Genomic DNA, 18,879 nt, shown 5'->3' on the forward strand with positions numbered 1-18,879 from the left:
CCCCAATTCCTCCACCCGCTGTTCCCAGTTCACCCTCCCAGTCCCCCCCCAGCACATTCCATTCCCCCTCCCAGCACCCCCACCTTCCCCTGACCCTCCTCCCAGTGCTCCCAGTCCTTCCAGTGCACTCCATTTCCCCCTTCCAGTCTCCTCCGTTCCTGATTCCCCTCCCAGTCCCCCCAGTACACTCCATTTCCCCACCCAGTCCCCCCAGTGCACTTCATTTCCCCCTCCCAGTTACCCTGATTCCCCCCCCCCCAGTGCTCCCCGTCCCCCCAGTGCACTCCATTTCCCCCTCCCAGTCCCCTCTGTTCCCTGATTCCCCTCCCAGTCTCCCCAGTACACTCCATTTCCCTTCCCAGTCCCCCCAGTACACTCCATTTCCCCCTCCCAGTCGCCCCCATTCCCCTGATTCCCCTCCCAGTTCCCCCAGTGCACTCCATTTCCCCTTCCCAATCCCCTCCCATTCCCCTGATTCCCCTCCCAGTGCTCCCAGTCCCCCCGGACCTGGCGGGCCCCGGCTGGCGCTGCCCACCGGGCGCTGGGCAGGGGGAGGCCGCTGCCGCCGGGGTCCGCCGCTCCCCGGGCCGGGCCTGCGCGGGGGAGGCCTCTTCCCCCCCCCCCCGCCCGGCAGTGGTACGGCCCGCGCCGCGGGGCGCGCTGGGAGATGCAGTCGGGCGCTGAGGAAGGGACTCCGCGCATGCGCGCAAGCCACGCCCCTTTCCCCACGTGGCGCCGCCTCCGGCCCACGTGACGCGGCGCCGTCCTTCCCGCGCGCTCACGTGGTGCCCGCGGCGGGGCGGACGGTGGCCGGCGGGGGTCAGCGCCCGCGTGCCGCGCTCGCTCCCTCCGGGCAGCGCCGGTGGCCCGCGGCTGCGGGAGGCCGCCCCGACCCCCCCCCACCGGCCACCCCACCCCCCCCGAGCCCCGGACCCCCCCCGGCAGGTACCGGCTCGGCGGGGGCGGCGGGGAAGCGGCGTCGGGGCCTGGCGGGCGGGGGAGGCCCGGCCGGGACCGGGCTGAGGGAGCGCTGAGGGGGGGTGAAGGAGGCCCGGGGAGCGGGAAACGGGGGCTGAGGGGAGAATTAGGGGCTGGGGGGGTAATGGGGGACATTGGGGGGCGGGGGGCAACGGGCCGTGCCGGGGGGTGGCGGTGGCGGGGGGGCCTGCAGCTGGGGGGCCCGGGGAGATTACGGGGGCGAGAGGATCAAACCGGGGGGGGGGGGGGGGAGCTGGGCTGGGGGGCAAATGGTGTGGGGGGGTGGCACGGCCGGGGGCGTTCACGGCATCGGGGGGGGGGGGCGATCTGCCCTCCCTCCTGTGTCCCCCACGCCCCCCCCCCCCCCCGCCGTTAACGGAGCATCCTCGTCCCCACGTGCGCGGAACGTCCGGTCCCGTCCTCCCCCGCTGCCGCGTGCACGGGCCCCTCATCCCGGGGGCGTCTGCTCCGCGTCCCCTAGTAGGTCCCCGTCCCGCTTCCCGCCTTCCCCCCCCCCGCAGGGACCCGGGGTCTGAGCCCCCCCTGGCCGGTGACCCCTGCGCCCCCCAGGACCCCCCAGCCGCCATGGACTGGCAGCCGGACGAGCAGGGCCTGCAGCAGGTCCTGCAGCTGCTGAAGGACTCGCAGTCCCCCAACACGGCCACGCAGCGTGTTGTGCAGGACGTATCCTGAGGCGGGGGGCCGGGACCCCCGGCGGGGCGTGGGGGGGGGGGCAGCACATGCACCCCTCCCGTTTGAGCCGGGGCAAGGGGAACTGGGGATTTCCTCTGTTAATGGGGCCGGCTGGAGCTCTGGAGCGGCTGGACCTGGGGAACGGGGGGTTTTGGGCATGTTAATCTGGGACAGCGTCCCCGTCCTCGTCCCTGTCCTTAACCGCCCGGGGCAGAAGCTGAAGCAGCTGAACCAATTCCCCGACTTCAACAACTACCTGATCTTCGTGCTGACGCGGCTCAAGTCCGAAGGTGGGTCGCTCTGCGGCCAGGGGTGGCTTGCGGTCTCCTGGGCCCCAGGGGGGTGGCAGAGGTGGATGCAGGAGCCAAGCTTGCCCATTTCGGGCTCGGGGAGGTGGAAGTGGAGGGGATGCACATTGCGGCCCCCCCCGTGACGACTCCTGCCCCCCCAGATGAGCCAACGCGGTCGCTCAGCGGCCTGATCCTGAAGAACAACGTCAAGGCGCACTACCAGAGCTTCCCCCAGCCCGTGGCCGAGTTCATCAAGCAGGAGTGCCTCAACAATATCGGGGACGCGTCCTCCCTCATCCGGGCTACCATCGGTGAGACGGGGCGGGGGCCCCCGTGGGGACTCCCGGCCCCCCCACGCTAACGACCCCCCCGCAGGCATCCTCATCACCACCATCGCCTCCAAGGGGGAGCTGCAGATGTGGCCGGAGCTGCTGCCGCAGCTCTGCAACCTGCTCAACTCGGAGGACTACAACACGTGCGAGGTGCGCAGGGCCAAGCGGGGGGGTCCGGGGGGAGTCGCGGCTGGCGCTGACGCCCCTCTGGCGCGCAGGGGGCGTTCGGGGCCCTGCAGAAGATCTGCGAGGACTCCTCCGAGCTCCTGGACAGTGACGCGCTCAACCGGCCCCTCAACGTCATGATCCCCAAGTTCCTCCAGTTCTTCAAGCACTGCAGCCCCAAGATCAGGTATGGGTGCGCTGGGGGGGGACGCGCGTCCTTCTGCAGCCCCGCGGAGGGGTTGGGGGGGGCCCAGCCGGGGTGGGAATGCGGGGAGGCCGTGCCCAGAGCCGTTCAAGGAGATGGGGTGGGAAATGAGCTGTTTCTGTGCTCTGTGCTACTGGCTGCGGCTTGCCTCGGGGTTCCCTTGTCCCCATCCTTTCCCCTGATGGGTGTTCCGGCTCCGTCTGTGCCCCCCTTGGGGTGATGTGGGGATTTGGGACCCCCAGACCGAGCAGCTCCTGCTCAGCCCATCCCCACGTCCCCAGGTCATCCCATGGGGACCGTGTGTGTGTGTGTGTGTGTCCCTAGGTCTGCTCTGGGGCAGGAGATTATTCCAGCCCAGAGCACATTTCTTTCTCACAAGTTAATTCAGTGCCGGGGGGGCCGGGAGGGGCAGGTGGCTGGGCTGACCCCCCCGCCCGGCTCCGCATCGTTAGCTAACGAGCCTGCTGGACCCGCGCCATGGTCTGTCTCCCTCCAGGTCTCACGCCATCGCCTGCGTCAACCAGTTCATCATGGACCGGGCTCAGGCGCTGATGGAGAACATTGACACCTTCATCGAGGTGAGCGGCTGGGTGGGGGGAGCCCCCCGGAGCCCCCCCAGAGCGGCCCCGAGGGCTCCCATGTGTGTCCCCCCCCCCAGCACCTCTTCGCTCTGGCGGTGGACGAGGACCCCGAGGTGCGGAAGAACGTCTGCCGCGCACTGGTGATGCTGCTGGAGGTCCGCATCGACCGCCTCATCCCCCACATGCACAGCATCATCCAGGTGAGACGGCAGGGGGCAGGCGGGCGCCACAGGACCCCCGGGTGGGTTGTTGGGGGGCTGACACCCCCCCCGCCCCCCACAGTACATGCTGCAGCGGACGCAGGACAGCGACGAGAACGTGGCGCTGGAGGCCTGCGAGTTCTGGCTGACGCTGGCTGAGCAGCCCATCTGCAAGGAGGTGCTGACCTCCCACCTGATGCAGTGAGTGCTCGGGACGGCCCCCTCTCGTGCCCCGGCCCCCCCAGGCCCCCCCAGCCCCTCATTTCCCCCTTTGCCCCCCGCAGGCTCATCCCTATCCTGGTGCATGGCATGAAGTACTCGGAGATTGATATCATCCTGCTCAAGGTATGAGCTCGGGGGGAGAATGGCAGAGTGCCCGGCTCCCCATCCCTCCTCCAGCTCTGCGGGGCTGGTACTGGTTAAACTGGAGGGACTGGGGCAAGGCAGGGGCTGCCCCGAGACCTCCTGGACGTGATGACAGATTCAGAGCTGATGCCGGTGATGGCTGTTGTGTTCGTACTGTCTGATCCGTGTGGGCCAGGATGGGTGGTTGGGGGTCCCCGTGGTGGGACGTGATGTCCGCTGTCCCCACAGGGTGACGTGGAGGAGGACGAGGCCATTCCTGACAGCGAGCAGGACATCAAGCCCCGCTTCCACAAGTCCCGCACGGTGACGCTGCAGCACGAGGAGGAGCGGCCGCAGGACCCTGATGACGCGGAGGATGAGGACGATGACGACACGCTCTCAGACTGGAACCTGAGTATGGGCTCGTTGGGGGGTTCCGGCCCCAGGCTCCTGCAGTGAACCCTGGGGGATCGGGGGGTTAATTACACCCCTGCCACTCCGTCCCCTCTTGCCTCCCCGTCAGGGAAGTGCTCGGCTGCCGCGCTGGACGTACTGGCCAACGTCTTCCGGGAAGAGCTGCTCCCCCACCTCCTCCCGCTGCTCAAGGAGCTCCTCTTCCACCCCGAGTGGGTCATCAAGGAGTCGGGCATCCTTGTCCTGGGGGCCATTGCGGAAGGTGGGTGCCACGCTGCCTGCGATGGGCTGTCCCCGAGCCGCCGCCATGGTGGAGCCGGGGGTCTCTGAGCCTCCCTGTGCCCCCCAGGCTGCATGCAGGGCATGGTGCCCTACCTGCCGGAGCTGATCCCCCACCTCATCCAATGCCTGTCGGACAAGAAGGCGCTGGTGCGCTCCATCGCCTGCTGGACCCTGAGCCGCTACGCCCACTGGGTGGTCAGCCAGCCCCCCGACATGTACCTCAAGCCCCTCATGACCGAGCTGCTCAAACGCATCCTCGACAGCAACAAGCGGGTGCAGGAGGCGGCGTGCAGGTAAGGGCCGGGGGGGGTGGGATCTGGGGCCGCCCGTGGTGGTTTTGGAGCAGGATCCGCTGGATCCAAGCCCTTCTCTGGGCAGGATGAGGAACCTGATGCGTTGAGTCCCTGTGATGCTGGCGTATTCGTACTGTCTGACCCAGAGCGGGGGCGGCGGGGGGCTCAGCCCTGGCCCGGGGGGGGCTGCTGACCCTTTCTCCCCCACCCAGTGCCTTCGCCACGCTGGAGGAGGAGGCCTGCACGGAGCTGGTGCCGTATCTCAGCTTCATCCTGGACACGCTGGTCTTCGCCTTCGGCAAGTACCAGCACAAGAACCTGCTGATCCTCTACGACGCCATTGGGACCCTCGCCGACTCTGTGGGGCACCACCTCAACCAGCCGGTACGATGCAGGGCGTCCCCCTCCCCGGGGTCCCCTTCTCGGGGGTCCCCTCGCCCCCCACGGCGCCCCGCTGCGTCCCTCCCCGGGCCCCAGCCCAGGACCAGTGATGACAAAGTGACAACAGACATTCGAATCCCGAACTCCCAGTGTGGATCAATCTGGTCTGATGGTCCCTGGGCTGAGGGGGAGCGTCCCCGCGCCCTCCCGTACCCCCAGTGTCCCCCCCGTGACAGCGTCTCTCCCCGGGGCGCAGGAGTACATCCAGAAGCTGATGCCTCCGCTCATCCAGAAGTGGAACGAGCTGAAGGACGAGGACAAGGATCTCTTCCCGCTGCTGGAGGTGAGCCGTGGGGCGCAGAGGGTGGCGGTGGGGGGAGCCCCGGCCCCTCGGCCCTCTCCCACGCCCCCCCCTGCCCGCAGTGCCTGTCCTCGGTGGCCACCGCCCTGCAGAGCGGCTTCCTGCCCTACTGCGAGCCCGTCTACCAGCGCTGCGTCACCCTGGTCCAGAAGACGCTGGCTCAGGCCATGGTGAGCCACGGCCCCCCTTTCCCGGGCACCGTGGGGTGACCTGCCGTGGGCTGTGACCCCCCGTGGGGTGACCGCGTACCCCCTCTCTCCCTGCAGATGTACAACCAGCACCCCGAGCAGTACGAGGCCCCCGACAAGGACTTCATGATCGTGGCCCTGGACCTGCTGAGCGGTTTGGCCGAGGGTCTCGGCTGCCACGTGGAGCAGCTGGTGGCTCGCAGCAACATCATGACACTGCTTTTCCAGTGCATGCAGGTGAGGGGTCCCCCGGGACCCCCCGCCCTGGGGGCTGCCGGGACCCCCCTGCGCTCACCCCCTGCCCGCTCCCCGCAGGACACCATGCCCGAGGTGCGGCAGAGCTCCTTCGCCCTCCTGGGCGACCTCACCAAGGCCTGCTTCGTGCACGTCAAGCCCTGCATTGGTGGGTGCTGGGGCTGTGGGGGTTCCCCGGGGGGGGGCGAAGTGGGGGCACCCCGAAAGGACGTGCTGGGGGGGCCCTGGCTGACGCTGCCTCCCCCCAGCCGAGTTCATGCCCATCCTGGGCACCAACCTCAACCCTGAGTTCATCTCCGTCTGCAACAACGCGACCTGGGCCATCGGGGAGATCTGCATGCAGATGGGTGAGTGCCTGGGCCCCCCTGAGCCCCCCGGGAGCTCAGCTGAGCCCCCCCAGCGCCCCAGAGCTCAGCTGAGCCCCTCGCCCTGACAAACGCCCACCCCCGCATCCCTTCCTGGCAGGGGCGGAGATGCAGCCCTACGTCCAGATGGTCCTGAACAACCTGGTGGAGATCATCAACCGCCCCAACACCCCCAAAACCCTCCTGGAGAACACGGGTGAGGCTGGGGGGCACAGCGGGACACGCAGGCAGGGTTTGGGGGCGGGGGGAGGGGCTGTTTGCTCTGGGGTCCTTCCCGCTGCGCCCCCAAAAAGCCCCTCTCTCTGCCTGCAGCTATCACCATCGGGCGCCTGGGCTTCGTCTGCCCGCAGGAGGTGGCTCCCATGCTGCAGCAATTCATCCGGCCCTGGTGAGTTGGGGGGGGCCTGTTCTGGGGGTCCCCGCACCCCCCAGGAGGAGGAGAGGGGGGACACTGAACCCCAGTTTCCCCCCGCCGCTCTCAAGGTGCACGTCCCTCCGTAACATTCGGGACAACGAGGAAAAGGACTCGGCTTTCCGCGGCATCTGCGTGATGATCGGGGTGAACCCCGGAGGGGTCGTGCAGGTATGGGGGGGGGCACCCAGCAGTTTTTGGGGGGTTGCCCCTGGGCTGCGGGGGGAGCCCCGCTCCCCCCACGGCTCAGGGGCAACCCCCAGCCCCCAGAGGGGGAGATTTTTGGGGGGGAATCAGCTGCAGCTTGGCTCTATCCAAAATGGGGGGTCCCTGGGGCCAGCTCTCCCCATCACCCCCCCATTTTGTCCCCTTGTCACACACACCCCCCCCCTCCGTCTTTCACCCCCCCCCAGGACTTCATTTTCTTCTGCGACGCCGTCGCGTCCTGGGTGAGCCCCAAGGACGACCTGCGGGACATGTTCTATAAGGTCAGCAGGGAAAAGGGGGAGATGGGGAGCCCCCACGCCGCGGGGGGGCTCAGCAGGGCCCCCCTCATTGTTAACACCCCCCCCCCCCCGCAGATCCTCCACGGCTTCAAGGACCAGGTGGGCGAGGAGAACTGGCAGCAGTTTTCGGAGCAGTTCCCACCCCTGCTCAAGGACCGGCTGGCGGCGTTTTATGGGGTCTAGGCCAGGCGGAGGCACCGGAACCAGGTCCGGGGAGGGGGGCAGCACCCCCAAAACGGGGGGGGGGGCGGGCAGACAGATGGACCCCCCACCCCCGGACGGATGGACGGGCCCCCCTGACCCCTCTCCTCTCTCCCGCAGGTCGGCGCCGGGAGGCTGTCGGGACGGCGGCCGTGAGCGGGCGACCCCGCGCCGCGCCCAGGGGGGTGGGGGGGGGGGGGAGGAGCCCCGGGGGGGGGCCAGGGCGCGGTGCCCCCCACACCCCGTCCCCAGCCGCCCCGGGGGGGCCCCGAGATCGGTTTCACCCCCGGGGGGAGAAGGGGGGGACTGGGGGTGGGGGGGGTCCGTGGCGGCCGCAGGGGGGATGGACCCGCGGCGGGGGCGCCCCAAAGCCCTGGGGGGGGAAGCAAAAATCGGGGCAAAAGGGTCCAAAGCGGGGGCGGCCGGGGGGGGCGGCCCCACCTCCTTTCCGCTGTAGGATGTTCCCGTCCCCCCCCCCCGCATGGTGCCCCCCCAGCCCCTACCCATGCACACGTTTATGGAGATAAACCTATAGGAACCTATAGAGCAGCCCCGGGCGGGGGGGGCGCGGGGGGCCCCGGGGGCGGGAGGGCCCCGGGGGGGCGGGGGGCCGGGGGGGCCGAGCCGCCGCCGTTGTGCTTTGTCGTGAGCGAGTCGGTGCCACGTTTCTTGTGTTTTTTTTCCCCGTTTCGTTCCGTTTTTTACCGTTTAAGGGGGGGGGGGGGGGGGACCGGACACGCCCCGCAGGGACCGGCGGGCGGGGAGGGGGGGCGGCGGGCCCGGTTGTGCCGCGCCCCCTTGTTCCTGCTCGGCAAAGAGAGTCCGTTGTTGACCGTCCGCCGTCTCGGTGCCGTTTGTTTCCGCCGCGGGGGGGGGGGGGGGAGGGCGTCGCTCCCCGTCCCGGTGCCGCCGCGGCCGCGCCCGCTGCCCCGGCTGCCACACGTGGTCGCCTTCCGGCGCCGATGGATGGCGTCACGACGCGCCTCCGTCCCATTGGGCGAGGCGCGGGTCACGTGGGGTCGGCGGGGCGCCGCCTGCGCGCCGGAAGCGGATCCCGCCGTGGCCGTGGCGACGGGACGCGGCGGGGCCGGGCCGGGCCGCGCCCCGGTACCGGGGGGGCTCGGGGGCACCCCGCATCGGGGGGGGGCGGGACTCGGTACCGGGGCTGGAGGGACTGAGGTGTTGGGGCGGGTCCGGTCATGGCGGGGTAGGTCCCGGTACCGGGAGCTCAGAGAGTCTCCGGGTGTTGGGGTATCCCGTTGCGGGGGGGGGGCGGTACCGGGGCTTTGGGGGGATCGGGGGGCGGGCCCGGGCCCGGGGCTGGAGGGGTCCCGGGGGGGCGGTCCCGGGGCTCTGGGGGATCCCGCTGCTGGGGGGTCCCGGGTTGGGCTGGGGGCGATGGGGGGGGGGGGTGAGGGTCCCGCTCGGGGCTGCGGGAGGCGCTGACACCCCCGTCCGCAGCCATGGAGGGGGCCCCCGCGCCCGACGACCCCGACCGGCAGGCGCAGGAGTACGTCACCCGACTGCGGGGCGCGGGGACCCCCCCGGGCCGCCCCCTGCCGCCCCCCGCCGCCGCCGCCGCCGCCGCCCCCCCCCCCGGGCCCCCCCCCCCCCCCCCCCCCCCCCGCGGCCCCCCCCGGGGCTGAAGCGGCCGCCCCCGGGCGGGGGGGGCGCGGGGGGGCTGCTGGCGCTGCCGCTGGAGCTGCTGCTGGAGATCTGCGGGTACCTGGGGGCGCGGGAGGTGCGGGGGGTCCTGCCCCGCGTCTGCCGGGCGCTGCGGGAGGTGGCCCGGGACGCCGTGGCCTGGCGGCTCCGTCTGCAGCGCAGCGCCCGCGGCCCCTTCCCCGTCCTGGAAGGTGGGTCTGGGGGGGACCTCCTTTCCCTGTGGCGGGTCGGGGGCCCCACAACATCGCCCCGGGTTGGGCTGGGGACATCCCTGATGCTCCATTTTCCCGGCTCTGCCGGCCCCGAGGGGGCTGTGGGGTGCTGCGGAGGGCGAACGCGGGGAGCTGGGGGCCCCCTCTGTCCCCCATTTCCCTGTGGCAGATTGGGGACCCCCTCCGGCCCCCTGTTTCCCCACAGCGGGTTGGAATTTCCCCTACTTCCCCTGCTTTGCTGACCCTGAGTGTTTATGGGGCGCCACTTGGGGTGAAGGGGACGGGTTGGGGACCCCCCCCGGTGCCCCAGATCCCCACATCGGTTTGGGCCCCCCCCCCGACACCCCCCATTTCCCCACAGAGGAGGGGTTCGACTGGTCGGCCGCCTGCGTGGACCTGGAGGAGCACCTGCAGCGCTGGGGGGGCGGTGGGGCCCCCATGGAGCACTTCTCCCTGGACGAGGGGCACTTCGCCTCCGTCGATTCCGTCCTCCTGCTGCAGGTGGGATGCGCCGCGCCCGGGGGGGTCCCCCGGTTCTGGGGGGGGTCCCTGCCTCACCCCCACCCACCTGGCAGGGAGGGACCCTCTGTGTTTCGGGCGCCCGCGACCGCAACGTCAACCTGTGGGACCTGCGGCAGCTGGGACGGGCCCCCGGCAAGGTGCTGGTGAAGGCGCTGGGCACCGAGCGCAACGGGACGCACAAGGTGGGGGGCACGGCCGTGATCCCCCCTCCTCACGCCTCGGTTCCCCAACCTGGGGAGCCACTGGGGGGCGAAATCCCGGAGCGATTTTGGGACCGGTGGCGGGTTTGGGTTCTCCCTCGCAGGGCTGGGTCTGGTGTTTGGCTTCCCGAGACAACAAGGTGTGCTCGGGCTCCTGGGACAGCACGGTGAAGCTGTGGGACCTGGAGGCCGAGGGGCAGCAGTTTGGGGAGATCAGGTAACGCCTGGGGGGGCGCTGGGGTGAGCTGGGGGGTCCCGGGGGTCCGCTGAGCCCAACCCTCCCTCGCCCCCAGGGAGAAGGCGGCTGTGCTGTGCCTCTCCTACCGCCGCGACGTCCTCGTCACCGGGACTTACGACAAGACGGTGACAGTTTACGACCCGCGAGGTTGGTCCTGCCTGGGGTGGGGGGTCCCCGGTGGGGAAAGGGGGGACGCTGGGGGGGGCTCCCGGCTCAACCCCCCTTCTTCCGGCAGCCGGCCAGACCCTGGTGCGCAGCTACAAGCCCCACGCCAGCGCCGTCCTGTCCCTGGCGGCCGACGACCGGCTCATCGTTTCGGGCAGCGAGGACCGGACCCTCGTTGTCTTCGACCGCCGCGCCGACGGGGTCCTCCAGCGGCTGCAGGTGGGTCCTGCTGCCCCCCAAAACCGCGGGGGGGCCAGGACGGGGCTGGGGGCTCCGTACCCCGTCACCTCCGGCCCAACGCTTCTCTCCCCACCCCAGCTGGAAAACTACCTGCTGTCCATGTCGTACCGGGGGACGCAGCTCTGGGCCGGGGACAACCAGGGCCGGGTGTACGTCTTCGGGAACAGCGGCGGCAGCTTCCAGCCCGCCCGGGTAGGGACCCCGAGGGGGTTGGGGGGTGCAGGGGGGGCCGGGTGCCCCCCAACGCCTCACGGTGTGGGTTTTTTTTGTGTCTCCCCTCCCGCAGTACTTCGATGTGGGGCACCGGCTGCAGATCACGGGGCTCTGGCACTCGCTGGGGTCCCTTTACACCACATCCACCGACAGGACGCTGCGGGTGAGGGTCCCGCCGTCCGCACCCCGCGGTGCTGGGCTGGGGGGGGGGCTGCTGGCCCTGCGGCGGGGGGCTGGAGGGCTGCCAACGGCTTTCGCTCTCCTGCAGATACACGTCCCTACGGACCCTCCCCGCACCATCTGCTCCTGGACGCACGACGACGTGCTCAACGGGGTAAGGAGGCGCTCGCCCCCTCGCACGTGCGTGTGCGTGTGCCTCGGTGTCTTCCTCCGCCCCGCTGCGGTGTCATCTGCTGCGCCGGTCTCCCTGATGCCCCTCTCGTCCCCCCCCAGGTCAGCGTGGAGGGCGACGTGGTGGCGGCCGCCTCCGGAGGCCTCTCGGTCGAGGTGTGGAGGCTCCGGACCTGACTCGCCACCGCCGCCCCCGTGCTTGTGCTGCCCGGGAAGGGGGGCTGCCGGGGCTGGGGGGGCTCCCCGCCGCCGGGGGGTCTGTCCCTGCTTCCAGCGGGCTCCTGCCGGGTGCGGGGACCCCTCTGCACCCCCCGACACAGAGGAGATGGGCCCTGGGTGGGACTGGGAGCTGCCGCCTGTTTGTGGGTATTAAAAGGATTCGACTGGAGTGGGGGTTGCGTCTCCCCGCGGGGGTATCCGTGGTTTTGGGGCGCAGTTGGGCGGGTTTGGGGCGCTGCCGGGGACAGAGGTTTCCAGCGCCATCCCTTGAGCCGAGAGATTTCGCTTCCGGGCCTCTGTTGTCCCTCCGCGGCCTCCGTCCCTTCTTCAAGATGGCGGCGCGCAGCCGTACGGCAGAGAGGAGGCGGGGGGGGGGCAAGATGGCGGCGCGCAGCCGCAGTGCGCGGCGCTGGGGGGGGCGGGCCAAGATGGCGGCGCGCAGCGGCGGCGCGGCGCAGGGAGGCGGCGGGAGCTCCATGGCGACGCCGGGGCAGGCCCCCGCCGCGGCCCTGCGGGCCGTGCTGAAGCCGAGCGGGCCCCTCCCGGGCGAGAGCCTCCCGGTGCGCGGGTACGACTTCGCCGGCGGCCCGGACCACGCCGCGGTGCTCCGCTCCTTCCGCACCACCGGCTTCCAGGCCACCAGCTTCGCCCAGGCCGTCGCCGAGATCCAGCGGATGGTGGGGGCGGCGGGGGGGTCCCCGGGCGGCGGGAGCGGGGTCCGGTGCGCGGCCGGAGCCGGTGCTGATCCCCCCGTCCCCGCAGATCGCGGCGAAGCTGGAGCCGCTGAGCGAGGAGGAGCGGGCCCGGGCCGGGCTGGGCGGGCCGCGGCCGCCCTCGGGCTGCACCATCTTCCTGGGCTTCACCTCCAACCTCATCAGCTCCGGTGTCCGTGAGAGCATCCGCTACCTGGTGCAGCGCAACATGGTGCGGGGGCAGCCCGGGGGGCCGGGGTCCGCCGGAGCCCCCAGGCCCTCGCGGGGTCCCCGGGGGATGCAGAGCTCCCGGGGCGTCCCTGAGCTCCCCAGCCTTGCCCCCGAGCTGTGCCTCGGGTCCCTGCGGGGTCCGGGGGGGTCCCGGCTTGGTCCCCTGAGGGGGGACCCCCTGAGGTGCCCCTGGGGTCCCTGCGGGGTCCCAGCTCGGTCCCTGGGGTCCCGGCGCTCTCCGCCTGGCACCCACGAGGTCCCAGCCCTGTCCCCGAGGGGTCCCTCAGGGCCTCTGCGTCCCCAGTTTGCTCTCTGGGGTGTCTGGGAAGGTCCTGGGGGGCTCGGCCCTGTCCCCGCGGGGTCCCCGGGGTCGTCCCCGGGGGTCCTGATGCCCGTCCCCGCCCGGCGCAGGTGGACGTGCTGGTGACCACGGCGGGGGGCGTGGAGGAGGATCTCATCAAGTGCCTGGCGCCCACCTACATCGGGGACTTCAGCCTGCGGGGCCAGGACCTGCGCCAGAGCGGCATCAACAGGTACGGGGCGCCGGGGTCCCCTCCCCGGCGCTGGGGTCCCCTCCCTGGCACCGGGGTCTCCTCCTGGGCGCCAGGGTCCCTCCCCAGCACCGGCGTCCCCTCCCGGGCGCCAGGGTCCCCTCCCCGGCGCTCGGGTCCCCTCCCTGGCACCGGGGTTTCCTCCTGGGCGCCAGGGTCCCTTCCCGCACTGGGGTCCCCTCCCCGGCTGAGCCCGTCCCCTCCTCCCCAGGATCGGGAACCTGCTGGTGCCCAACGACAACTACTGCAAGTTTGAGGACTGGCTGATGCCCATCCTGGAGAAGATGGTGGACGAGCAGGAAACGCAGGTGGGGCGCGGCCGGCGCGGGCGCCCGGGTCCTGCCCGGCTCGGGGTGGGGGCCCGGGGGGCCGGGTCCTCCCCGGCCGGGGGTCCTGAGCGTGGCGGGCCGGCAGGGCGCGAGGTGGACCCCCTCCAGGATGATCGCGCGCTTGGGCAAGGAGATCAACAACCCCGAGTCCGTCTGCTACTGGGCGCAGAAGGTAGGTGGGGACGGGGACGCTCGCCGGGGGGTCACCGGGGGCGTCGCCGCCCCTCGTCACCCGTCACCGCGTCCCCTTTCCAGAACAACATCCCGGTGCTGAGCCCGGCGCTCACCGACGGCTCCCTGGGGGACATGATCTTCTTCCACTCCTACAAGCGCCCGGGGCTGGTGCTGGACATCGTGGAGGGTGAGCGCGCCCCCCCGAGATGCCGGGGTCCCCCCCCAGAGGCCGGGGTCCCCCCCGGACACCAGGGTCCCCCCCGACGCGGGGGCGCCCTGACGGCCCTCTCCGCCCGCAGACCTGCGCCTCATTAACACCCAGGCCATCTTCGCCAGGAAGACGGGGATGATCATCCTGGGCGGGGGGCTGGTGAAGCACCACATCGCCAACGCCAACCTGATGGTGAGGGGGGACGGGCGGGGAGGGGACGCGGGGCACGGCGGGGGGACAGGGGCTCACCCCGCTTCCCGCCCCGCAGAGGAACGGGGCCGACTTCTCCGTCTACGTCAACACGGCGCAGGAGTTTGACGGCTCCGACTCTGGGGCGCGGCCGGATGAGGCCGTGTCCTGGGGCAAGATCCGGATGGACGCCACCCCCGTCAAGGTGGGACGGGGGGTCCTGGGGGGGATTTGGGGCGCCCGGGGGGGCTCCTCCACCCTCACCCCCTCTCCCGCGCCCAGGTCTACGCCGACGCCTCCCTGGTCTTTCCGCTGCTGGTGGCGGAGACGTTCGCCCAGAGAGCCGACGCCTTCCCCTCGGCGACGCCGGGAGACTGAGCCAGTGGCGGGGCGTCCCTGGGGGGGCGAGCCCCCCGCCTCGGGAGGGGCGAGCCCCACTTTGCGGGGGGCGAGCCCCCAGTTTGGGGGTGCCGAGCCCCCAGTACCTCTGCAGGGGCTCCCGGGTTGCGCGCCCCGCACGCCAGCGTGCGCAGAGCAGGAGGGGCGGGGGTGATCCCCCCGAGCGGGGGAGCCGGGGACCCCATGCCCACGCCCGCCTGTTGTGTCCCCCCGCCACCGTCCGCCTGTGTCCCCCTCCACAGCACGGGTATTTATTCGAGCCGCTCGGGGGTCTGGGCGGCTCCGCGCGCTCCCAATAAAGCACCGCGGCTTCTCCGCACCGTGGGTTTATTCCTCGTCAGCGGGGGGCGCGGACGGGTGCCCCCCCAAACCTGCGTCACGTGGCGACGTCCCCCTCGGGCTGGAAGGTCTCCTCGCGCCAGAGCTGGACGTGGCCCTCGGTGGCGGCGAGCAGGCAGGGCAGGGCGGGGTGGAAGGCGAGGGACTGCACCACGCCGCGGCCCACCGCCAGGCTGAGCGCCAGCGAGCCCTGCGGGGGGGCGCGAGGATGTGGGGGGGCTCCCCTGGGGCCCCCCAGGCGCGGGCTCGGCCGCCCCCCGTCGCCCGCTCACCTCCACCAGGTCCCAGAAGTAGACGTTGCCGTCCTCGGAGGCGCTGCCCACGTGGGTGTCCTGCTCGCTCAGCACGCAGTCCAGCCGGTACGCCGTGCTGCGGTGGCCCGTGTACCTGCGGGGGGCCCGGAGGGAGGGGGGTGAGGCGGGGGGGCCCCGCCGCAGCCCCCCGGGGGGCGCGGGGCGGGGGGGCGGGGGCTCGCACTCGCCCAGCAGCTCCCCCGTCTCCTTGTCCAGCAGGCGCAGGGTGGAGTCCAGGCTGGCGGCCAGGGCGCACTGCCCGTCCTTGCTGAAGCAGACGCTGGTGATGGGGCCTGGAAGCGGACGGGAGGTTGGGGGCATCCCGGGGAGCCCCCCGACTTGGGAGCCCCCCGCCACCGGCGTCCTGCAGCCCCTCACTCACTCCCTATGTAGTCGGAGTAGAGCTGGCCGGCGCGCAGGTCGTAGCGCCGGACGCGGCCGTCCACAGAGCTGCGGAAAGGGGGGTGTTGGTGCTGGGGGGGCCGCTGGCCCCGTCCCCCGGAGCGCGGCCCCGTCCCTCACCCCGAGAGGATCTCGTGGTCGGAGACCTTCACGCTGGAGACGCCGTCCTTGGCCTCGTCCAGGACCTGGACGGGGTCGGGGCGGCGGGAGCGGCAGTCCCAGCACCGGACGGTGGAGTCGATGGAGCCTGGGTGGGGTGCGGGTGGGGAAGGGGGGTGTCAGGGGGGCGCCGGTGCTGGCAGGGCCCCCCTGAGGCCGCCCCCTTACCGGACACGATGAGGGTGGCCTCCTCGTTGAACTGGACGCAGTTCACCTTCTGCAGGAGAAGCAGGGAGTCGGCGCCCCGCGGGGAGCCCCCCGCCGCCCCCCGCCCCGCAGGGAGCCCCCTGCCCCGGCGCCCCCCGTGTCCTCACCCCCGCGTGTCCCCGGTACTTGCGGACCACTTGTCCGGTGGCCACGTCCCACAGCGCCACGGTCTTGTCGGCCCCGCAGGAGCAGAGCTGGCTGTTGTCAAAGGAGCTGGGGGGGACGGGGCGCCCCGTCAGCGGGGCTGGGGGGTCCCCAAAGGGGGGGGGTCCCCGCAGCCCCCCGCCCCTTACCCGGCGGCGTCCAGCACCTCGTAGCCGTGCCCCTGGTAGGTGCGCAGCGCCGTGCCCTTGTGCGGGTTCCAGAGCTTCAGCGACTTGTCGCTGCCGCAGGTCAGGCAGTAGTTCCCATCCACTGGGGAGGGGGGCGGAGGTGACCCCCCAGCACCCAAATGGACACCCCCTCCCCAGGGACTGGGGTCCCCAGTTCCCCCTCAGGGACAGGGGCCCGGGTCCCCTTTCCTTCCCCCCGGGATGGGGTCTGGGACTGTGCCCCCCCCCCCCCCATTCCTCCCCCTGGGATGGGAGCAAGGAGTTGGGGTCCCTGTTCCTCCCCGCGGGATGGGGCCCGGGTCCCCGTCCCCCCGCCCCGGTCCCCGTTTCCCCCGGTCCCGTTCCCCCCCGCCCGGGTCCCCGTCTCCCCCGCCCGGGTCCCGTTCCCCCGGTCCCGTTCCCCCCCGCCCGGGTCCCCGTCTCCCCCGCCCGGGTCCCCGTCTCCCCCGCCCGGGTCCCGTTCCCCCGGTCCCGTTCTCCCCCGCCCGGGTCCCGTTCCCCCGGCCCCCGTCCCCCCGCCCCAGTCCCGGTCTCCGCCGCCGGCCCCACCGTTGAAGCGGACGGCCCGCACGGCGCCCTGCCCGCACTCCAGCGTCCGCACCCGCCGCCGCGGCAGCTCGGGGCGGGCGGGCCGGGGCCGCGGGAAGGCCATGGCGGGGCCGGGGCCGGGGCCGGGGCCGGGGCCTCTTCCGGCGGCGGCAGCGGAAGCGGGCGGCGGGGCGGCATGGCGGACCCGCGGCGGCCGGCGCGGGTGGCCAGGTGGGACCGGGAGGGGACCGGGGGGGGACCGGGACGGGAACCGGGATGGGGATCAGGGGAACCAGGAGAGGGATCGGGGAAACCGGGAGGGAACCCCGAGGGGACCGGGAGGGGACCGGGGGAACCGAAGGGGCACCGGGAGGACCGGGAGGGGACCGGGGCCCCGGCCCGTCTGACGGTGCTGCCCCCAGGTACAAGCCCCCGGCCACCGAGACCAACCCGGCGCTGGAGGACCCCACGCCCGACTACATGAACCTGCTGGGGATGGTCTTCAGCATGTGCGGGCTGATGCTCAAGGTGGGGGCACCGGGGGGCTCAGGGGGACAGGGGCCATCCCCGGGGACTCAGGGGCCACAGGGGCCATCCCTGGGGGGCTCAGGGGGACAGGGGCCATCCCTGGGGGGCTCAGGGGGGACAGGGGCCATCCCTGGCTTGCTCAGGGGGACAGGGGCCATCCCCGGGGGCTCAGGGGGCACAGGGGCCATCCCCAGGGGCTCAGGGGGGACAGGGGCCATCCCCGGGGGGCTCAGGGGGGACAGGGGCCATCCCCAGGGGGCCCAGGGGCCATCCCCGGGGGGCTCAGGGGAACAGGGGCCATCCCTGGCTTGCTCAGGGGGACAGGAGCCATCCCCGGGGGCTCAGGGGGCCCAGGGGCCATCCCTGGGGGCTCTGGGGGGACAGGGGCCATCCCCGGGGGGCTCAGGGGGACAGGGGCCATCCCTGGGGGGCTCTGGGGGGACAGGGGCCATCCCCAGGGGGCTCAGGGGCCATCCCCGGGGGGCTCTGGGGGGACAGGGGCCATCCCCAGGGGGGTCGGGGGACAGGGGCCATCCCTGGGGGGCTCTGGGGGGACAGGGGCCATCCCCAGGGGGCTCAGGGGGCCCCGGGGCCATCCCCGGGGGGGTCAGGGGGACAGGGGCCGGCCCTGGGGGGCTCGGGGGGGACAGGGGCCATCCCTGGCTTGCTCAGGGGGACAGGGGCCATCCCCGGGGGCTCAGGGGGCACAGGGGCCATCCCCAGGGGCTCAGGGGGGACAGGGGCCATCCCCGGGGGGCTCAGGGGGGACAGGGGCCATCCCCAGGGGGCTCAGGGGAACAGGGGCCATCCCTGGCTTGCTCAGGGGGACAGGGGCCATCCCCGGGGGCTCAGGGGGCCCAGGGGCCATCCCTGGGGGGCTCTGGGGGGACAGGGGCCATCCCCGGGGGGCTCAGGGGGGACAGGGGCCATCCCCGGGGGCTCAGGGGGGACAGGGGCCATCCCTGGGGGGCTCTGGGGGGACAGGGGCCATCCCCGGGGGGCTCAGGGGGACAGGGGCCATCCCCGGGGGGCTCAGGGGGCTCAGGGGCCATCCCCGGGGGGCTCAGGGGGACAGGGGCCATCCCTGCGGGGCTCAGGGGGACAGGGGCCATCCCCGGGTTGCTCAGGGGGACAGGAGCCATCCCCAGGGGGTCCCCACACTGTACCCCTCTGTCTGCAGCTGAAGTGGTGCGCCTGGATCGCCGTCTACTGCTCCTTCATCAGCTTCGCCAACTCCCGCAGCTCCGAGGACACCAAGCAGATGATGAGCAGCTTCATGTGAGTGCTGGCGGCTCCGGATCTGGCCCTGGGGTGCCGCATCCCCTGCGGAGGGGACAGCGGGGAGGCCGTCCCGGTTTTGCGGGGGTCTCTCAAGCCCGGGCTGGTGTCTCTCCCCGCTCCAGGCTTTCCATCTCAGCCGTGGTGATGTCCTACCTGCAGAACCCCCAGCCCATGTCCCCGCCCTGGTGACGGCCAGTGTGGTTCCCTGGGGAGGGCGCTCAGCGTGGGGGAGACCAGGGAAATAAAGGGGGTGCTGGGGCAGAGCTCGTGGTCGTTGTGGTTTGTACCTACCTGTGTGGGCTGGACCCTGCTCAGAGCCGCGGCGTCAGCCAGCAGATGGGGTGGATGGTCCCCTCCGGGCCTGGGGGAGCCCCAGGGGTGTGGGACCCCGCTTGGGGGATCCGGGGGGCCTGGCGGGGGGAATGGTGGGTGAAGTGGCAGGAGTCAGAGGGAGCAATGGGGCGTGAGGGCTGGGGGAGCCCTGGGGGGCTGAGGGGAGCCCAGGGGGTCCAAGGGAAGCCCCGGGGGGCTGAGGAGAGCCCGGGAGGGGTCCAAGGGAAGC

The 18,879-nt window shown here is 72.5% G+C and overlaps 5 protein-coding genes and 1 non-coding gene across 7 annotated transcripts; 5 read left to right on the forward strand and 1 right to left on the reverse strand.

Moving 5' to 3' along the window:
• Positions 1 to 800: 800 nt before the first annotated feature.
• On the forward strand, positions 801 to 7,743 carry TNPO2 (transportin 2). The gene is made up of 25 exons (XM_087777934.1): positions 801 to 945; positions 1,500 to 1,662; positions 1,886 to 1,961; positions 2,123 to 2,272; positions 2,337 to 2,443; positions 2,512 to 2,645; positions 3,160 to 3,241; positions 3,322 to 3,444; positions 3,527 to 3,645; positions 3,729 to 3,789; positions 4,039 to 4,204; positions 4,313 to 4,465; positions 4,553 to 4,778; positions 4,991 to 5,162; positions 5,416 to 5,502; positions 5,583 to 5,690; positions 5,787 to 5,945; positions 6,024 to 6,111; positions 6,212 to 6,310; positions 6,429 to 6,524; positions 6,641 to 6,716; positions 6,812 to 6,911; positions 7,154 to 7,228; positions 7,322 to 7,453; positions 7,568 to 7,743. Exons 2-24 carry the CDS (start codon positions 1,564 to 1,566, stop codon positions 7,427 to 7,429), a joined length of 2,664 nt encoding a protein of 887 aa, XP_087634060.1. The 5' UTR covers positions 801 to 945; positions 1,500 to 1,563; the 3' UTR covers positions 7,430 to 7,453; positions 7,568 to 7,743.
• On the forward strand, positions 3,910 to 3,976 carry LOC148052870 (small nucleolar RNA SNORD41). The gene has a single exon (XR_015709135.1). It is a non-coding gene; the product is annotated as a small nucleolar RNA SNORD41 (small nucleolar RNA).
• Positions 7,744 to 8,394: 651 nt separating the features above from the next.
• FBXW9 (F-box and WD repeat domain containing 9) lies at positions 8,395 to 11,641 on the forward strand. Of its 2 annotated transcripts, none has more exons than XM_087777986.1 (12): positions 8,395 to 8,554; positions 8,909 to 9,044; positions 9,125 to 9,303; positions 9,686 to 9,825; positions 9,900 to 10,028; positions 10,151 to 10,263; positions 10,340 to 10,431; positions 10,520 to 10,668; positions 10,768 to 10,881; positions 10,976 to 11,065; positions 11,171 to 11,236; positions 11,356 to 11,641. In XM_087777986.1, the coding sequence occupies exons 1-12, from the start codon at positions 8,410 to 8,412 to the stop codon at positions 11,428 to 11,430; spliced, it is 1,428 nt and encodes a 475-aa protein (XP_087634112.1). In that variant the 5' UTR covers positions 8,395 to 8,409; the 3' UTR covers positions 11,431 to 11,641. The 2 variants fall into 2 exon arrangements, with proteins under 2 accessions (XP_087634112.1, XP_087634111.1); XM_087777985.1 differs by having other exon boundaries at positions 8,399 to 8,603.
• A 256-nt stretch (positions 11,642 to 11,897) lies between these two features.
• Positions 11,898 to 14,567, forward strand: DHPS (deoxyhypusine synthase). Its single transcript, XM_087777987.1, has 9 exons — positions 11,898 to 12,149; positions 12,235 to 12,396; positions 12,807 to 12,928; positions 13,158 to 13,254; positions 13,361 to 13,447; positions 13,531 to 13,636; positions 13,749 to 13,852; positions 13,929 to 14,054; positions 14,132 to 14,567. Exons 1-9 carry the CDS (start codon positions 11,901 to 11,903, stop codon positions 14,225 to 14,227), a joined length of 1,149 nt encoding a protein of 382 aa, XP_087634113.1. The 5' UTR covers positions 11,898 to 11,900; the 3' UTR covers positions 14,228 to 14,567.
• On the reverse strand, positions 14,559 to 16,686 carry WDR83 (WD repeat domain 83). The gene is made up of 9 exons (XM_087777989.1): positions 16,530 to 16,686; positions 15,942 to 16,062; positions 15,756 to 15,861; positions 15,610 to 15,658; positions 15,403 to 15,529; positions 15,263 to 15,330; positions 15,065 to 15,173; positions 14,860 to 14,974; positions 14,559 to 14,777 (listed from the first exon to the last, which is right to left on the reverse strand). The coding sequence occupies exons 1-9, from the start codon at positions 16,630 to 16,632 to the stop codon at positions 14,625 to 14,627; spliced, it is 951 nt and encodes a 316-aa protein (XP_087634115.1). The 5' UTR covers positions 16,633 to 16,686; the 3' UTR covers positions 14,559 to 14,624.
• On the forward strand, positions 16,627 to 18,580 carry WDR83OS (WD repeat domain 83 opposite strand). Its single transcript, XM_087777990.1, has 4 exons — positions 16,627 to 16,739; positions 16,931 to 17,036; positions 18,217 to 18,314; positions 18,440 to 18,580. Exons 1-4 carry the CDS (start codon positions 16,705 to 16,707, stop codon positions 18,504 to 18,506), a joined length of 306 nt encoding a protein of 101 aa, XP_087634116.1. The 5' UTR covers positions 16,627 to 16,704; the 3' UTR covers positions 18,507 to 18,580.
• The last annotated feature ends 299 nt before the right edge of the window (positions 18,581 to 18,879 follow it).

Source organism: Nipponia nippon, unplaced genomic scaffold (assembly GCF_047370975.1).
Source record: "Nipponia nippon isolate SJK-2023a ecotype South Korea unplaced genomic scaffold, ASM4737097v1 scaffold_42, whole genome shotgun sequence".
Taxonomy (NCBI): Eukaryota; Metazoa; Chordata; class Aves; order Pelecaniformes; family Threskiornithidae; genus Nipponia; species Nipponia nippon.